This window comes from Mya arenaria, chromosome 11 (genome assembly GCF_026914265.1).
Source record: "Mya arenaria isolate MELC-2E11 chromosome 11, ASM2691426v1".
In the NCBI taxonomy this organism is placed as follows: Eukaryota; Metazoa; Mollusca; class Bivalvia; order Myida; family Myidae; genus Mya; species Mya arenaria.
This window is the reverse complement of record NC_069132.1, coordinates 10,607,523-10,625,296: the sequence shown is the minus strand read 5'-3', so window position 1 is coordinate 10,625,296 and position 17,774 is coordinate 10,607,523. Positions and strand designations below refer to the sequence as shown.

At 34.6% G+C, this 17,774-nt stretch overlaps 2 protein-coding genes across 3 annotated transcripts; both read left to right on the top strand.

Moving 5' to 3' along the window:
• The first annotated feature begins 4,301 nt into the window (after positions 1–4,301).
• LOC128209732 (uncharacterized) lies at positions 4,302–11,889 on the top strand. 2 transcript variants are annotated; one of them, XM_052913907.1, is made up of 11 exons: positions 4,302–4,846; positions 6,440–6,572; positions 6,888–7,098; positions 7,956–8,143; positions 8,521–8,602; positions 9,223–9,294; positions 9,663–9,769; positions 9,870–9,960; positions 10,156–10,236; positions 10,615–10,746; positions 11,793–11,889. In XM_052913907.1, exons 1-10 carry the CDS (start codon positions 4,696–4,698, stop codon positions 10,684–10,686), a joined length of 1,188 nt encoding a protein of 395 aa, XP_052769867.1. In that variant the 5' UTR covers positions 4,302–4,695; the 3' UTR covers positions 10,687–10,746; positions 11,793–11,889. The 2 variants fall into 2 exon arrangements, with proteins under 2 accessions (XP_052769867.1, XP_052769866.1); XM_052913906.1 differs by having other exon boundaries at positions 10,612–10,746.
• A 1,308-nt stretch (positions 11,890–13,197) lies between these two features.
• LOC128209731 (uncharacterized) lies at positions 13,198–15,671 on the top strand. Its single transcript, XM_052913905.1, has one exon. The coding sequence runs from the start codon at positions 13,714–13,716 to the stop codon at positions 15,562–15,564; it is 1,851 nt and encodes a 616-aa protein (XP_052769865.1). The 5' UTR covers positions 13,198–13,713; the 3' UTR covers positions 15,565–15,671.
• The last annotated feature ends 2,103 nt before the right edge of the window (positions 15,672–17,774 follow it).

The following is a 17,774-nucleotide window of genomic DNA, read 5'->3' as shown; positions in this document are numbered from 1 at the left end:
GGAAAGCGGTCATACTTTTACACAGTGCAAATCTGATATTTGTGAGAAAAATGGATGTATAATTATCGTGTATCCGTGTTAACATTTTTGTAATATACTGATATTATGATTTACATATAATCAGTGAAAGTTAACAAAGTACCGCATGGAAATAGGGCTGAATTTCCATATCTACTTTCTCAGATTTTGTTCAGTTAATACAATAGTTGCTGTTATTCCAGTACATTTAACATGTGATTTTTACAGACAATGGAAAGAAACCTATTTCTCATACATAAAAGCTTACATCGACAAACACTTAGAAAAAGGAAGTGAAAACAAATCATGCTGAAGGTGTCTTGATAAAAATAGACACAACTGTGTTCAACGGTGTGTTCAATTTTTACGGGATTCTTTTAGCATATTTCACAATGATCGAAGCTAAATTTACAATAGCCACAATAATCGAGAGCGATCAGGGATATTTTTTATTATTTTGACATTTCTTCTGTATCCCTGTCCCGAGTCTGGCACAATAAATAATAAACGTCAAAGGACCAGGTGGACTAAACTTTACACGTTACAATAAAATATGTTAACCAGGACTTAACAATTAAATAAAAATGATACAGTTGCAGCCAATGAAAGATAGAAGGCACTAGATTCTTTGCGGTAAGATTCTTTCAAAAGTTTGAAATTCATGCCCGTATTGTTTACCGTTTAATAAATCATATGACAAAATAATAAATTATTGTATAAACATGTTTATTGTATCGTATAGTTATTTAATTACTGTAATAATGCATGTTTGATAAAAAAAATGTGAACAAAAGGGCTGTGTCTTACGCATTAAGCTTTTTACAAACGCCTTCCCAGGCTGTTTTTTTTTAGCTTGCCACCTTGTGTGGCCCCTCGAAATGTTCCGAACAGTACATCAGACTCGACTGATATCAGCTCGAGGCAGTAACTTTTCTCTGCTTCTGTCCAGTTGGGAGCTCTTTTGCTTCCATTGTCCATTTCTATCGTCTGTTGTCAGATTTTCCCGAACTTTATACTTTCTTACCTTTTTTACCGAAGAGCTCTCTTTTAACCGAAATGACCGAAAAGATAATCGCGTTATTATTACTCAGTTGAGTAGCTTATTTGAGCACGTTCAAGAAATGGGATTTAGCTAACCTACTCAGCTGAGAGCGTTATTTTTACTGAGCATGTTATTGAGTTAACGTACTTAAGAATTTTCGAGAAATTGGGGCCGGACCTATATATCGCGTTGTTGAACGTTTAATGTACAGTATTTTGCACCCGTAAAATTTTGTGTACAGTATAGAAATAGACACCGCTATACCAATATGATGGAATATAATATATTTCTTAAATTGATTAACTGTGATATCCTAATGAAATAGATTAAACTGCTATATTTATGTGCATTATCCAAACAAATGTATAAAGCGTTACTGAACTACTTTATATGAAGAATAGATTGAAAACTTAAGGGACATAATCTTGTCAAAAAGCGAAATACAAGATTAGCAACCCGGTAAATCTAAAGATGTATGTTTACTTATGTATTTCCTCTATCCCAGATCTTGCCATCAATGACAAGATATGAGGAGGAACAATTAGATAACAGCAGTTTCGCTTGTAAAATAAACATCTAGATATACATATATTTGAGCTGTAAAAAATATATTATATAGGATGTATCACACATTTACATGGATGAAATTGAAGAAATATCACATATTCATATGACTAACATATATTGATCAACATGTCAAATGGAACAATGATATAATAAGAGAAAACATACACTGTAGTACTATAAGTCTAGCTTTAACAAAAGTATAGACACACATGAAAATCAATAACATACTAATCAGCTCCATATAAAATATCTGAGCGCATCACGAATGCTTTTGAATATATATACTCAGTTTTCTAATTAACTTTAGTGTTTAAACAGATAAAGCGATGATATGAAACTCATCGCTTTATCTGTTTAAACACTAAAGTAGCACATAAACAGGGGGTATAAGAATGGTTCACTTTGACAAAAAGTTGACAGTTGCAAGTCACGCAATTTTCGACTTTCAATTTGTAAACAATCAATCGTTCAGCTTACGCATTGTTTTGTTATGGCGTCCAGAAACACAGGTAAAAGAACTGAGTGAGCTTACACGTGTGGTCTCCGGGTAGGCGTATTAATATTGCGGGAGAATTAATATAACTCACTTTCTAGGTAAAAATATCCTCCCGAAACGACAAATCCATTCGAACACCACCATTTCATTCCGCATCACACAATTCCCTCACTTAAATTTCGGAAATTTTAAGCATAAAACACGTCTTACCCCCTGATAAAGTTACTTAACATGAAGTTAATACGTATGGTACTTTATATAGTAACACATTTGTACATTAATTTTTTTTTGGATGACTCAGCGATAATCAGTTTTGCGGCCCTGGCCGATTTTCGATTATTAATGTCTTGACTAAATAGATAAAATTGTATTGATCTGCTTGAACATATTTATTATAAAAATCCTAGAGGGAGGCAAACGCGAACGCAGCGTAGGAAGATAAGATGGTGTTTTATAACCAATTTGTGGACCGTAAGTGGTGTTTTTATTCTGCGTTGACATTAAAAAAACAACAAAGGAAGCGGCAGGAAATAGAATTTACATGAAAAACGGTAATTTTTCATACAGTCATGTTGACATCATTAATACGAGGTATTGAGTCATTTAAGTACAAACAGTCTACTTGTTAAGTATTTATGTATATTGAATTGAATTCAGTTATTCAGTACATAAATAGACAGATGTCAGTGATCCGTACAGAAAAATGCGGATAGACGTGGAATTTTCAAAGTGATCAATTGAAATTGGAATAGGAACATAATATAAAAGTGACAACAAATTGTTGTTTGCCTGTTTGGCACTCAAAAACTTAATTATAAAAATAAATTTGATTTGATAGTGAGTTAACAAGCGAGAGACAAATGAGAATGCACAACTGGGTTGCAGGTAATTTTACAAAAGCAAATTTGAAAGTTGCAAAATAAGAAGAACAAACATATGTATTAAAGATGTTAAAACACGGCGTAGCCGGGCCGTTGAGTCAAAATTGGCTACACCGTGTATTAACCTTTAAATGCGTAGCCTTAGGAAGCGGAGCGAAGCGAACACGGTTTCTTATTCCCGAAGAAATTACTCAAAAATTGCTTACCAATTTATCGTTAGCCCCTCTCAAATCAGCATTAAAATAAAGCCGTGCGCCTGTTGAAAAGACTTGTCGGCAATCAATCCCATATATTGTGACGTCATTTAAATAAGAGTTGACAAAGAAAACATGGACTAAAATATAGAACAATTCATAGAACATGTTCGGATTGCCCTTTCACCGGCCAACCATAAGTTCTCGAGCTTGCAGCCGTTCCAAAACCGTTATCTAGCGTAGTTAACATCTTCAAGTTAACGAAATTAAAATGTAAAGTAAAACACTCTAATATGTATTTACTGAAAATAATTAACGATAAGATACAACCATAGGTCGCACCAATAGTGCTGACTACTTCTTCCTAAACAGACAGTCACCTGGATCAGCTCGCCTTTTTTCATTAAATTTTTAAATCTGTGTTTTCCCTGTGCCTTACACGGATTGAATAACTTAAAACAAAACTGGCCAAAACATAATCATTTTTAAGAGTTTATGTTTAATTGTGTGGAATGAGTAGAAAATGCTTTTGTATAACCTTAAGCGGACAATCAATTGCCCATATAATGGTAGCAATGTTGTGTTTTAGACATATAGGTCGGGATACTTTGAAATTGCACGAACTTATGTGAGCGCTATATTTAAGAAAATATAGCATGCTTGAACGATGCATTTTATGCAGGATTGTTTTTAAAAACAACAACAAAAAAGCTGCGAATGACAAAAAACAACAACAACGTAGACGTACATTTTATGCATAAGATTCAAAATGAACATGCAACAACACGAACATACAAATAAAATATTTTGCATAGACTCCTGTCAATTAACTCGTTTGACATGTAACATTCAAATATAAGAACATATTAATAAAATGTTCATCTCTCCAATCAATAAATCCTCGTTTTGTAATCAACTCTAAAGGTTTTGCCAAATGACAAGTTTTGGTGAACAACTTTTTCTGTATTTTTGATTTCTCCTAAAAGACAAGCAAACGTTTGTTTTTAGTACACAAAAATGTTCTCAAGGTTCTGAAAACCCGATACACTACTTCGTCAATGTTTTATTCGCATAAGGTAGTCATCACACATAACTAAGAGAGGCCTGTTGTAAGTTTTTCGGTATCGGAAGTAGAGGATTACCTTATATGGAAAATGCTTAAAATAGCACATGACGTATTGCAAAGGTTACGATCTACGCACACTTCTGGAGAAATGACCCGGAAACTGATGCTTTCTGTCACGGAAAGCTCACGAGAGAGATTCGATTCGAATTTCTTGAGATTGAAACTGAGATTTAAGCTTGCTTAGATATCATCGCTGACCAAACTTTAAATCAAAATACTACTCGCGCCTTTTTTTTGAATATAATTGTGACTGAATTAAGTTCCTAGAATTATTTATCGCGTTTTCGCTTGTATTGTGAATCGTCATTTGATTTCGCGACTTTATTTTAAAAAAAACAGCAGTATTTGTCTATATTTTCTTTTCTGTCGAGATGCACATCCAGGTCGAGGAGCGTGTGTTTTCTTCCATTGCAGATTCAAGTGGATGTCTTGGTAGTGCGCTTGTGGCAGGTGATTCCAACGTACATCGTATCCAAGCAGCGATTCCAAATTGGTCCACTATTCGATGCCTCCCAGTATCAGGTACACACATTTTTAAAAGGCAAATGGATGTTATTTAAATGATTATGGCGAACTATTTTGCTTCAATATTGCATAAAGATGTTAGTGAATGTATTATGACCCAAATAATCTGCCACAATATTCAACTTATAGTCTCCTTCAGTTTTGCAGACGACATATTTCATCAACCCGAAGACCTTATTCCTTATAGTATCCAATTTGCCCTGATATATTTGATGGTTATTACTGTAAACGCTATGTTATGCACCAGTAAATTGTAACCCCCCCCCCCCCCCCCGGTCCGGGGGAATACCAGGGATAGCCGGTGAAAAGGGCCATGTTTCTACTTTCCAGGTGGCCCCGCAGGGCCGGGTGACTGCGGTGTTTTTGTCATAGCGCCAAATTAAGCCGAGATTGGGCTTTATGTAGAGTGAGAGAGTAGAGACTCTTGAGTCTCTGAGGTGCGGGGGCATTTGGCCGGGGTTTAACCATCAGTTCGTTCCCGCAGGGCAGGGATTTTACCCGGGGTTGGCTGGACCGAAAGTCAAAGTCCCGGCTATTCCCCTGACCCTGGGGGCCATGGTTACAATATTGACTGGTGAATTAGCGTAGCACTATTATCTCAAGGGTATTCTGTGAGGAAAAGTGTGTCCATGCAGTGTTGGCTTTCAACCCAGAACTGCTCGAACCAACTGAGCTTTCCGGACATGTAGGATTTCGTATCCAAACACTCTCTATTTACATTTAAGGGTGATTCTGGCACTCGGTTCTTTCTTTTCTGACACCAATAAAGACATCCGTGGAGGTAGTGAAAGTACCCAGTGTGGTGGCTGGACACATGAATACCAGAACAATAGCACAGCCCTCTAACCAATTGGCTAGCTGAGCAGCTGGTTTTTACACATGCACACACACACGCATATACACACGCTTCATGCCTTCCACCAATAACCTTTTAGGCTGATCCAGAGATTCTTGCATTTTACTTTTGATATATCAGTATATAAGTAGTCCTGCGAGAAAGAGTGCATCCTGTGTGTGGCTTGAACCCATGATTGCACTAGCATGGCATTCCAGTGATTAATTTTGTGCAAAGGCTTCTCAAGGCTGTTTCACTGGACCATAAATTTTATTTTTACTGTTTTTTACTGTTTATATTTAAACTGAATAAATTTTTTATGTATATGGACAAACAAGAACTCCACACGACCACTTTTTAAACAGTGTATTATGTGAAAAGAAAAGGAAAAATGTTTTTTTATTTAATACCAATTAAATTCCATGCGCCAATCATATCACAAGATATGGTACTGCATATTCCATTCCATATTAATTATTGAATCAAATGTTTCTTGATTGATTTGAACCATCCAATACCAAAATAATATTATTAATGCATCAGTCAATTGTAACCAGCCCCCCCCCCCCCCAAGAAATTGTTCTTACCGGGGTTAGGGTTAGCAGTTTGTCCCCACAGGGCTGGGGTTAAACCCGGGATTTGCTGGACCGAGAGTCAAAGTCACCGGTATTCTGGACCCAAAGGGGGGGGGGGGGTCGTGGTTAAAGAAAACATAAAAACAAAAGCTACCATTGTTCAGTTTACCTCAATTGTAGGAGCCAAGTTTGTGAATGACAAGAAGGGATTTGTGGCAGTTCTGCAGCTTTCATTGAAGAAGGAGTTTTACCCATGTGTCTATATTCATCTTGGCTCCAATGATGTTCAAGCCAGAGAGGATGTGTTTTATAGGTACACATTAAATATGTTTGATTCTATTACGTACGAAGCAGTCTTTTCAATAAGCTTCGTCAAGGTACCAGTTTTTAAAAACTCCCTTTGGCGTACTCTAGTTCTATGACACACATTTTGTCTACTAAGTAACAAAACAATTTATGAAATTTTATTTAATCTCCTTTTCCTCAAGTTTTAATGTTATGAAATATGCCTGATTCAAGAAAGTTATGACAAAGTGTTATTACGACTTTATAATGCTTTATTTGAAGAAGTCACTACTTGTTTGCCTTGGCTTTATTAATAGTCTAATAATGTATGCTTATTTCAAAGGAGAGTCACTGAGGTATGTGATAGTATCCACGAGACGAGTCCGGAAACTGAGATTGTTTTATGTTCTATTCTGCCACGAAAAAAGAATGACAGACGAGTATCTTCAACATTAGCGAGAGTCTTCAACAGATGGATCCAGAATGCTAACACCATGCTAATGGACATTTCAGAGGCCATCCCATACATCAGATTCCTTGGATATGGAGCTCAGGTATAAATCAACAAAATAAGTTTATGCAATACAGAAATAAAAGTTGTAGATATTTGGCAAATTTAAGATGATCCTTATTTATATAGACAGGTAGAAATATGTAACTGTAATGCATTTTTATGCCTTTGTGGATATGGGTTGTCATAATGATATTGTTTATTTCATTGGTATACATATATCATTATTATAAGTCACGTGACCTGCCCATGTTAATTTCTCATATTCCCATCATGGGCAATTTCGTACTGTCACACACTGACAGTATCGTTTTGACCGGTTGACATGATACTGTCACATAGCACGCACGTCTTAAAATAGGCATTTTTTGGTTTCCCAAGTCTGAGGTGGTAAGCGCTTATTAAAATGTATTGTGAATCTGGTTACAACCGGTGTTTGCCTTATTTCTAAACAACATTTGCAACAAAATGACAGCTAAAGTAAACAAACAATAATTACAGAATAAATTGATTAAACTTGAAAGTTGTGTTATGGTAAAAATCTTATATATCATGTATATAAATGTAACTGTGTTCGGTATAATAAAATAAATATTGCATGGCTTCCAGTGTGACAGTACATATTGTCAACATTCAGGTAAATACTGTTACCCTCGGCTTCTCCTCGGGTAACAGTATTTCCCTCATGTTAACAATATGTACTGTCACACTGGAAGGCATGCAATATTTATATAATATTCACCAACTTTTTCAAAAACAGTATATGAGCAATATCATTATTTTTGTTTCTGTATCTCGGTTAACAGGATAGTATATTGAAGATAGCAAAGATGAAGACTTAATATTCCAATGATTGAAAAGTTTGTTAAACCATGCATTCTGTTTTTATATACAATTAAGGAATGTGCTGATGTGTTGGGTCGTGATGGACTTCATCTGAGTCGTGTTGGTGGTAGACATTGTAGTCAGGTGATTGAGGAGGATGTGTATTCCTGGAGTGAAATGGCCTATCAGCAGGATGTACATTGGAATGAAGACATACGCCAACCACATTCAGCAGAGATTGATGCATCAAGCTTTGACCAGTGGTATTTGTTTCAAACATATTTCAATTCAGCTGAGTTAATTAATTTTTTGCCTGTGTAAAATATCCGAATATTGTCATTACCTCAGTGTTGTTTAAGGGTATAAGATGAACATGTCGTGTTGATGAATTAACATGAAATATTTTACAATGATAAGAATTATATTAAATGTTGGCATTGTTCGATACTGTCTCACTTAATTGCTTGTTGTATGATGCAAGGTTAAGTATGACTCTTGTTCGGTTTGTAATATGTTAGTCAGTTAAAAGAAGGATGTCCATTTAATTATAGTTCATATGGTGTTCCTAACTCCCTACGTCTGAGAAACTAACAACAATATTTTCCTGGTGCCTTATTTTTAGCTCTGACTATTTTCAAAGCCTGGCAGCTGCTGTTGAACCAGTCAGTGACCAGAATGTCCAGGCCAGCAAGCAGCCTCTGTACTCGGAAATAGTCCGTTTGGTAAATACAACACTTGCTCTAAATGGATGGCATTTGCTAGATGAATAGTTATAATTTATCAAAAGCATTGAATTCTCTGATAAGATGCTTGTGTTGGTTGGTAGATATAGGATGTTCATTCATAAGTTATCATTTACAGGTAATTCAAACAATTATGAACCTTTTCTAATTTGATATTCGTAACATTTGGTCAGTCATCAAGTTAGTCTTTCGGATGAACAAGCCCGAATTCATGTATAAATGCTTGGCATTTGATTTTTTTAACAAGCCCTGCAGTATAAAACCCAGAAATTGAGGAAGCCAAACCCATTTTACCAGTGCAGGGATGGGGCTTGTGCAAATATATGTTTTATCTATTTTGTGTCGAAAGTAAATTAACACTTATTTACTAAGGCAAAAGTGGTCAATGTCAAGTGTTTTAACCTTAGCATGGAAGAATCAAATATGTTGTGTGTTTTTTTGCCTTAATTCCTATTTTGTACCACTGTTCTTTTTATTTTGAAAATGCCTCTATTCAGAGGAGATAACAAAGGTTATTCTTAATTATAGTGACTTCATAAAACAGATGAACTGAACTTCATATTATGACCGCAAAAGGAACATTTGTTTTATTCTTACAGCCAGCAGCTGAAGTTCCAGATGTTACCTCAGTGCAGCATAATGTGAAGTTACCAAGGCGCAATGTATTGAAGGTCTCTGTTATGTTTGTTTTGTACTTAAAATATATATTATAACATAATTATTTAATAACTATAGGTAATAGTGCAAAAAAAAACTTATGTCAATCTGAGATTCCTGTGCTGGTGTTCTTTTTGAAAGCCTGTTAAGCTGTTTCAGATGGGCAATGCAACAATTTTAATAAAATTTAATGAGCATTTACATAACTAAACTTAAATACATTCATTGATGAAAACATTTAAAGCATGTCTGTTTCTTGTCTACCTTTGGTAGGGACAAGGGTTAAACAACCTGAAACATTTCCATATTTTGCTATATTTTTATATATCCTGATTGACTTATACCCAGAAGGTAGCCAACGTTTTTTGTCATTAATATTTAGGTTGATGAATGTGCTAGATCAGCCAGACCATGTAACCACAGATCAAACAAACATCGAAGGGCAAGGCGAAGAAAATTTACGCAACACAGACAGCTGAAAGTTCAAAGGTAAATGAAATATATTTACTGATGTTAAAGCTTCTGTTTAATTTACTTGTCAAATCAATTAATTGATGTTACAATTATGTTTCCACATGTATATTTGTAGATCTGAGCAGTATAAAGATCACGTTGAAATTCCGTTGACATCTGATGTAACGGTAAAGGTGAAGGCAGACAATGTACATAGCATCTGGATGGTAAGTTACAATATTCCTGTAGTGATGTAGTTTCTTCAAAGAAGATTAAAATCAACATAACTATCAAAGTTAATCCTAATCATTTTCTGAGCCATAACAATGTCCTAGTGTTCTGATGTGTTCTTGAAATAGAGAGAAGAAACACTTTTGATGGTGGTTATGGATAATAAATGCTTTGATATCTTGCATATTTAGTGCCCGAAAGAAGACGCCATTACCACAAAGAAGCGCCTACCTGTCTGCTCTACAATGACTGGAGTTAAGAAGATAAACAAGGTAAGAACATGCTACATGAAATTGCAATTTGTAACAAATTGCAGCATCATTTAAATTAAATACAATTCAGTTTTCCAATAATTTAATAAATAAAGGGTAGGCAAATGCAAAACCAATGCCTTTGTTAATCTATGAGGATTTCATTACCAGCTTCATTTAGTAAAACCAGAGTTATAGCCCTTTGGTTTGCACTATTATTATTATCATATTTTTTTTTCTATTTATTTCTAAGAATGTTTTGGTGTATTGCTTTGATGCTTTCTGTTGAAATGTTTTAACGTGCAATATTACGAAAAGTGTCGAAGTGAATTGTAAAAACCTCATTTTATAACTTGAAGCAAGAAATATTGAATGCATTGTGTCCGTTAACTGTAGCAGACATGGTTTGACTGCCCCCTATGCCCAGTGAAGTGTTCTAGAGAAGATTTCCTACTGGACCATTTCTGTTGACGCCATGTACCTGGAGGGACCAAATACAAGAAGAACACTGACAATTCTTTCTGTCATCGGGTATGTTAGATATTTACTGAGTAGTACGGTAAACAAGTTTTTTTTATATCAGTGAATGAGTTTTACCTCTTAGTTTATAATTATACATTGTATAATAAATTTTTTATAGTCCTTGGCATCTTCATTTCTTACATGACTACTTTGTAAGTTTTAATAAGGTGGCTATGATTAAATTGGTATATTTTGATCCCCCACCCCCTTTTCGGAAATTTCCCCCTGGCCCCTTAAATTTATTGACTGATATAAAAATGCTAAACACGGGTCTAACCGTCTTGCATATTTGTCAGGTATTGGAAACAGCTTAAATTGATACCAGCTGGTGTTGATGTAAACATTTACATGTAAAAAGGGAGGATTGTTACATTGTGTTATGCAATAAGACAGAGCATGAACACATATCCAAATGTGATACAGTCATTTATAAAAAACACACAACCCAAACCACTATTTAAAACAAGAATTTGATGAAAATGTGGCAATAAATTTATATTGGCGTAAGATACATTGGATTGTCTACTTTCTCTATGTGACATTCCCCTCATCCCCAGTGAAAGATATGTTTATAATTGTATATATGCATTAGTTTTGTTTATTTACTGAATCTTAATGCTCATTAGATAATCAATGATTCTTGCTTGTCAATAATTGTCAATTCATTGTAATGTTAATCAAATTTAATTGAATTAATGCCAAAAATGACAGATTTATATGTAATATTCATTATGTGCTTTCTGTCTAATAAAAGAAATTTATCAGTAAAACAAAATGGTTATTTACACTGTTCTGAAATTTTAGTCAGTTTTAATGTCAAAACCATACTTAAGTGCAAACAGGGTCCAGGAACTCAAATTATAAATTTATGATATCCTTTCTGAAATGACATTTATCTTGCTCGTTCAGTGAAATAAATTACAATATTACATTGAAAAACAAAACAAGCATCATCTATATATAATGAACTTCCCATTAGGGTAATTTTAATGTTAAAATAATAAAAAGGGATATTAATGTTTAATGAAATTATTTTATTACAATTTACGAACAAGAAATCAACGAAGAGCAGCAGAAGTCAGCCAAACTCGAAGAGCACCATTTCAACATCCAGCCTGAACCCTGTAGAAAAAACTTCACCTCCCAATCAAGGTTTAATTTCTTTCTTGGGTACTAAATCAAACATTGTTTATATAATTTTTTCATGTTATTCATGCTTCTTTTTGTCAACACTTACTTATCAACTTAATATCTGTGTAAAAATAAAAGTTATTAAGGCTCAAGTGTACATGAATTCAGAAATTTGTGATTTTCTTACAGATGAATTGGATATCGCAGATCACGCCGATTTCTCCAAATTAAAATGAATATCTGTACATCCGCTATGTTGAGTCTGGAGTGTATGCTGGCCTAATGGAACAGAAATATTTGTAAGAAATCAAAGATACATTTCATTACACTGACAATAATATGTTTTTGCATAATACATTAACAGTGGAAGATATACAGAACATGGAATCTGATCATATAAAAGATAAAAAGGAAAAGCCGAATACATATAAGCCCAGCAGCAGACTTAATGATTTCTTTAAGCAAAAATTCATTCCAGGTATTGCTGATACAAGACAAATGAAGGACACTGATAATATTAATTGTTTATCCTTTGCAGTATCAATTTTGCCCTTTTCTTCAACCTCAACTGCCAAGTTTATGGATGCTTGTACTGCAGGAAAGGAAGACCGTCTTCAAGCTTTGCTTTTAGATTTTAGGCACTCAAAATTGGAACAGGTTCCTCGAAACTCGAGGGAAATATTTCAGCAGCAATATGAAGGAGAAGAAACCCTTTTAAGTCAGTCAAAGGCATTAAATTGTTTACCAGGTGACGTCAAAAGAAAAACCGAACTATTCAAAGGTGATCCAAAATTTGCATCCAACTTCATAAACAAGAAAAAAACTCGACTCAGAACATCACTTAGATATCTTACTTTCAGTCTCTTTCTGCAGAATGAAATTAATACAATTTTCATTAAGTATAGAACATATTACCCAGATTTAAATGCGGTTCAATGTGAGGTTTTAGAAATTCCTGCACTAGAGAGGCCATCTAAGAAGAGGAAAAGCACAGCCTCTGTGAAGGTGACAAATGATGTGGAGCCATTGAGTGCTATGCAGGAATCAAAAAAATCTATGTATGAACAATTTTCTATTGATTTAATAGAGGATGGAAAGATATATATTCAGGTAGCTGAGGAAGACACCATGATATGTTGTATGAATGATTATAATGATTCTGGTTCTTTAAGAAAAGAAGTGTATGTTTATACCACTTGGCTAAAGCAAGAATCTGGAGACTACTTCCATTGTACCTGCAGTATATATAGAACTTTATTTGATATAGCTCATAGCCAAACTCTAAATTATTCAAACAGGAATAGCTGCATGCACTGTACTTTCCTTAAGTGTATTGTTCTTCCAAATCTACAGATAGATGAAAGGGCTACAGAAACCAAAACCCGTAAATTTGTTCAGGAGGGAAAGCAGTGTGCTGGCAAGGATTTGATTGAATTAAGTGACTTTAATGGTACACGGAAATTTTCAGTTTTGGCAGAAGGAGAGACTAAACCTGTTTTTTTATCACTGAGTCACAACAAGGCCAAAGCAAATTATACTGTGACCTGTCACAATGGCGAGTGTCAATCAAAGAAGGGACACAAACGATATTTAAATAACTTGAATTCTTCCAATCTTTGCAGACATTTATTTGTGCTGAAACATAATCCAGAATCCTGGATTGATTTGCATGAAAGAAATGCCACTAATGAAACTTTTTTAGATGACCAACTACTAGATGATGAAACAAATGATGATGCTGGTGATGGTGATCCTGTTGATACTAATGACAATTTTGATCCTGAAACAGGTCTATGGAAGTATAAGTGTGAGAGCAGCCATCCAGCAGCAGCTAGAGAGAGTGATATGTTGAGGCGTAACATCATCAAACGTGACGGATGGAATGATTTGACCTTAAGTAGGCAGGCTGATGGTTCATTGAAGGGTCCCAATTTCTATCCAGATATGCCAGACAATACATGCTGCTGTGGATCTGGATGGTTGAAGCGAGATGATGATCCAGATTACTCTGAAAACGGGAAATTGATTCCTTTAGGTCGAGTTCTTACAGTTTACACACAGTTTGCGCCTGTGCAGTGTGATGTTTACAAAAGAGTCTGTTACAACCCGATAGACGACAGTCGCTGTGAACTTGCATGGAATGAAGGCCAGAGTGAATCAATTCATGTTTTTAGTAGTAAAACAGCTGCAGGTGACGAAATAGGATGGGAGTTTACATCATCAGTAATGAAAACTGGTTGCACTTTTTCAGCATACTGTCAGATGAAGGATGAACTTTACAGAACTCGTGACCCAAAGGCCAAGTTTATGGATGCAACAGTTTTTTTAAAATGGTGGTTTAGTTGGGCAGCTAATATGAACATTGATTTCAGACAACCATGTGACATTTGTAGGTATGAGCCTAATAGACTGTGCTGTGATGGAACCAGAGTAGGCGTAGGTTTCCGTCATTCAAATTTCACAGAAATAAGTACACCTGATAGTTCTTTACAGACACAGCAAACATTGCATCGACGGATGGACAGATGTTACCTTAAGAATAAGCCTGGAGTTGAAAAGAGACAGATGATCGCTTATCGTGAAGCATTGGATAATATAGCCCGAACTACAGTTGCAGAATTTGAACCGTTAGATATTCCAGAAAATAATGATATAATTAATTTACTTATGCAGGCTCTACCTGAGGAGGCTCATCAATCATTCCAGCGATTTACTCGAGGGATGTCAGAATTTGAAAGAGTAGCTTATGCATCTGTCCTTAAGATGTTGGCTACAACAGCATCTGTGACAAGCATTTTGTCACCAGAATATGCACTTTTCTTGCAGGAATTTCTAACTAATGAAAATCTTTCAGATTTTGAGTTTAACAGACAGATGTATGAGATGAGATCATTTGCTCCAGAAATACGGGACTTGATTGCAGAATCGATTTTGAACAATAACAACATTCTACCTGATGACATTAAACTTTTTCTAGTTCATCTTACTAATGAGTCTCTAAACTTACCAGTTTATGCCCCAGAGGATGCAACTTTTCAATTCGGAACATACAACCCTGAGAAGCTGGGCCGGGCTTATTACTTCAATGAACATGGTGTTAAACTGAGGAATGTACGCAAATTTCAGATAGATGAGGACCGAGCAGGCAGAAACAATGACCATGATGATGAAGCTATGGACTTTGAGCGATGCAGAAAGATTTACTCAAAAATACAACAATCAGCACCCGGCACATCTAACTTGTTTCTTTGGTTTTGTCCAGATCACGGTCATTGCTATGGATTCCACATGACAGTGGCTGAAGGCAGAAAAGATCCATCAGCTTCATTATACTCTCATCTAGCCAAACCTCCACAAGCAGTGTTTTATGACTTTGCCTGTAACTTACAGGAATATTGCCTCAACAGAGAGAGTGGGTACTACAAGAATGTTAGATTTTTTCACGATATTTTTCATGGTTATTCACACAAATGCTCTACTTCTTTTAGAAGCTCTCGACTTCAAGGATTTGAAAGTGTGAACTCAGAAATCTGCGAACAGTTCAACAGCTTCATCCAGATTCTGAAGAAATCAGCAAGACAAATGACACAATCTCATTTCTGTTTCTATCTTCAGTTCTTTATTCATGAGTGGAACAGGAGAAAAAGAGTTGCTTACAAGAGGAAAATCAGCACTGCACTAGCTGGGCTTTTATGAAATGTATAACAACTTTGATTTTCAGAGAGCTGTGCATCAGAAAATGATCAAATGAACTATGTTTAATTTATATTTCATTCACTTCTTATATATATTTGTTTGACTTTCTCATTTGCGTATACTTTTGACTAGTAATTATCACTGTATCTGCAATTGTTTTCGGTTTCTGCTGTGTTTGTTAGTATGTTTCAGTTTGAGCGCACAGACTTCAACTTTGGCTTCCAGCTTTGCTGTTGAGAAAGGTCAACAAGTTCCACCAGAAGTTCCACCAGAAATACATCACGTCTTTGATTTTAATGTATGTTAATAATTATTTACATGGTTGTAAACTAAAAGTTCAAAGCATAAATATCTTATATATATATATATATATATATATATATATATATATATATATATATATATATATATAATTACATAAAGAAAAATGTTGATTGTTTATAAAGCTATGAATTAATATGTTTGTTATAGAAATTCATATCCCTCTTTCAGGTTTGAGGCAGATTTTCCACAGCGTCTTCATCCAATCTACTTGTGTCGGCATGTGCAACTACTTAATCTGAAGGCTTGGAGGGAATTGTAGCTCAGTGCTTCATCCTTTATGTGGATAAACAAAAGGGAACCAGAAGGATCGATCTAAAGACATTCTTTTCATAAATCTGTTGGTGTCAAACAATATAATTTTGATTGATCAGTCTTCTTAGTGCCTGTAGTGAACAGTATGTATTGTATTATATGTAGTATAATAATCAATTAAGTGTTGATAAATGTCTTACAATTATTGTATAACCCTTTATATCAAGTTTTGTTATTTAATTGTAGAACAGCAAAAGAAACATTTGTGGATTTTAAAAGATAAGGCAGAGACTATGTTTACACTGTAAATGTTCAACTGGTGAATTCCATTATTTGTTGCAATATCTAGATTTTGATAATGTAAGGAATGATTTCTGATTAAAGTATTACACTAGGAATCCAATCTCTGTTATGCTTAAAGATGCACTTTTACTCCCAAATTAGATATTCCACAGTTTATATGATTGTTTTTTAAATAAAAAATAAGATTCTTATGAAGGATACAGAGTTGAATTTGAAAGAAGGTTGCAGGAAACATAAAGATCATAATCAATCTTTTAGCACTCACCAATCATTTAATATTTTTAATTTTAGGAATTAAATACACAGTTACAATATTGTTATCAGGAATCAATATTTTCCATAAATGCATTATTTAGTAAGTAGTTAAAGGTTTATCAGTCGAAATGTATGTTTCATACATGTGTATATTTTGATTTTGAATAAGAGTCACTTGAAAGATTTAGCTAAAAATGTTAGAAGAAGAAACTGAAATTGCCCAATTCTGTACAAATAATTAAGGTCATACATTCGCTTATACACATTTTATCAATGTGGAATGTTAACTTAAATTGTTTCTTAAGTATGATATAACAATCTTTATTGCATAAGTAATTGAAGATATTGTTAAATACCACTTGTATGTGTACATGCTGGGTACCCCTTGCACATAATGAAAGCTAGGTATGAATAGTATACGATTTTAAAATAATTGCAGTAAAAGACGGCAGTAAACTGAATGGAAGCTGTACACACACTTATAAGTACACCTTCACGTGCTGTTTCACAACATCTCATGTAACTACTGAGAACACATGTTTACAGTACATATATTACACTGTTTTATTTGGACTCATTTTATAAAAAAAACATTTAATTCCTGTTTTGTTATTATTTGTTATAAATCAAATGCTTGAAGTCATGTTTTATGATCTTATAATAAAATTTTATTACGGGTCTAGTTGTTCGTTGTAGCATTGTTGAGTGAACGTCTCTGATTTTGCCTCATAATTAATGAATTTCACAGAACATGTGTATGGAACCTTCTGTAATGTTTGTGATGTATGAGATTTGCTGTTTGGAGACTTTCAGACGGAATTCTTTCCTTAGAATTAGAATGTACCATTGTTTATTAACATTGCCAGCAAAGCACAATAGTAGAATATGGAGTCGTGCAAAGAAACTGGAGCGAGTAAATGAAATGCTAATTATTACAAACTTTCAGTCGTTTATGGAACAAAATGTAATAAATGCCTCATTGGCCAAAGTCAAAAGCTAATACACAAAAAGGTAAAAGGTAAGCCTGATAGATACTTTTTATTCCTCCATGAAATGAAGAGCAAAACATTGATATA

Bases quoted from the DNA above. Each gene is read 5' to 3' on its own strand.
- LOC128209732 (XM_052913906.1), top strand. From the start codon at position 4,696: ATGCACATCCAGGTCGAGGAGCGTGTGTTTTCTTCCATTGCAGATTCA. The intron at 6,573-6,887 runs GTACACATTAAA...CTTATTTCAAAG, and splicing joins AGAGAGGATGTGTTTTATAG to GAGAGTCACTGAGGTATGTG. The intron at 8,603-9,222 runs GTAAATACAACA...TTATTCTTACAG, and splicing joins ACTCGGAAATAGTCCGTTTG to CCAGCAGCTGAAGTTCCAGA.
- LOC128209731 (XM_052913905.1), top strand. From the start codon at position 13,714: ATGTTGAGGCGTAACATCATCAAACGTGACGGATGGAATGATTTGACC.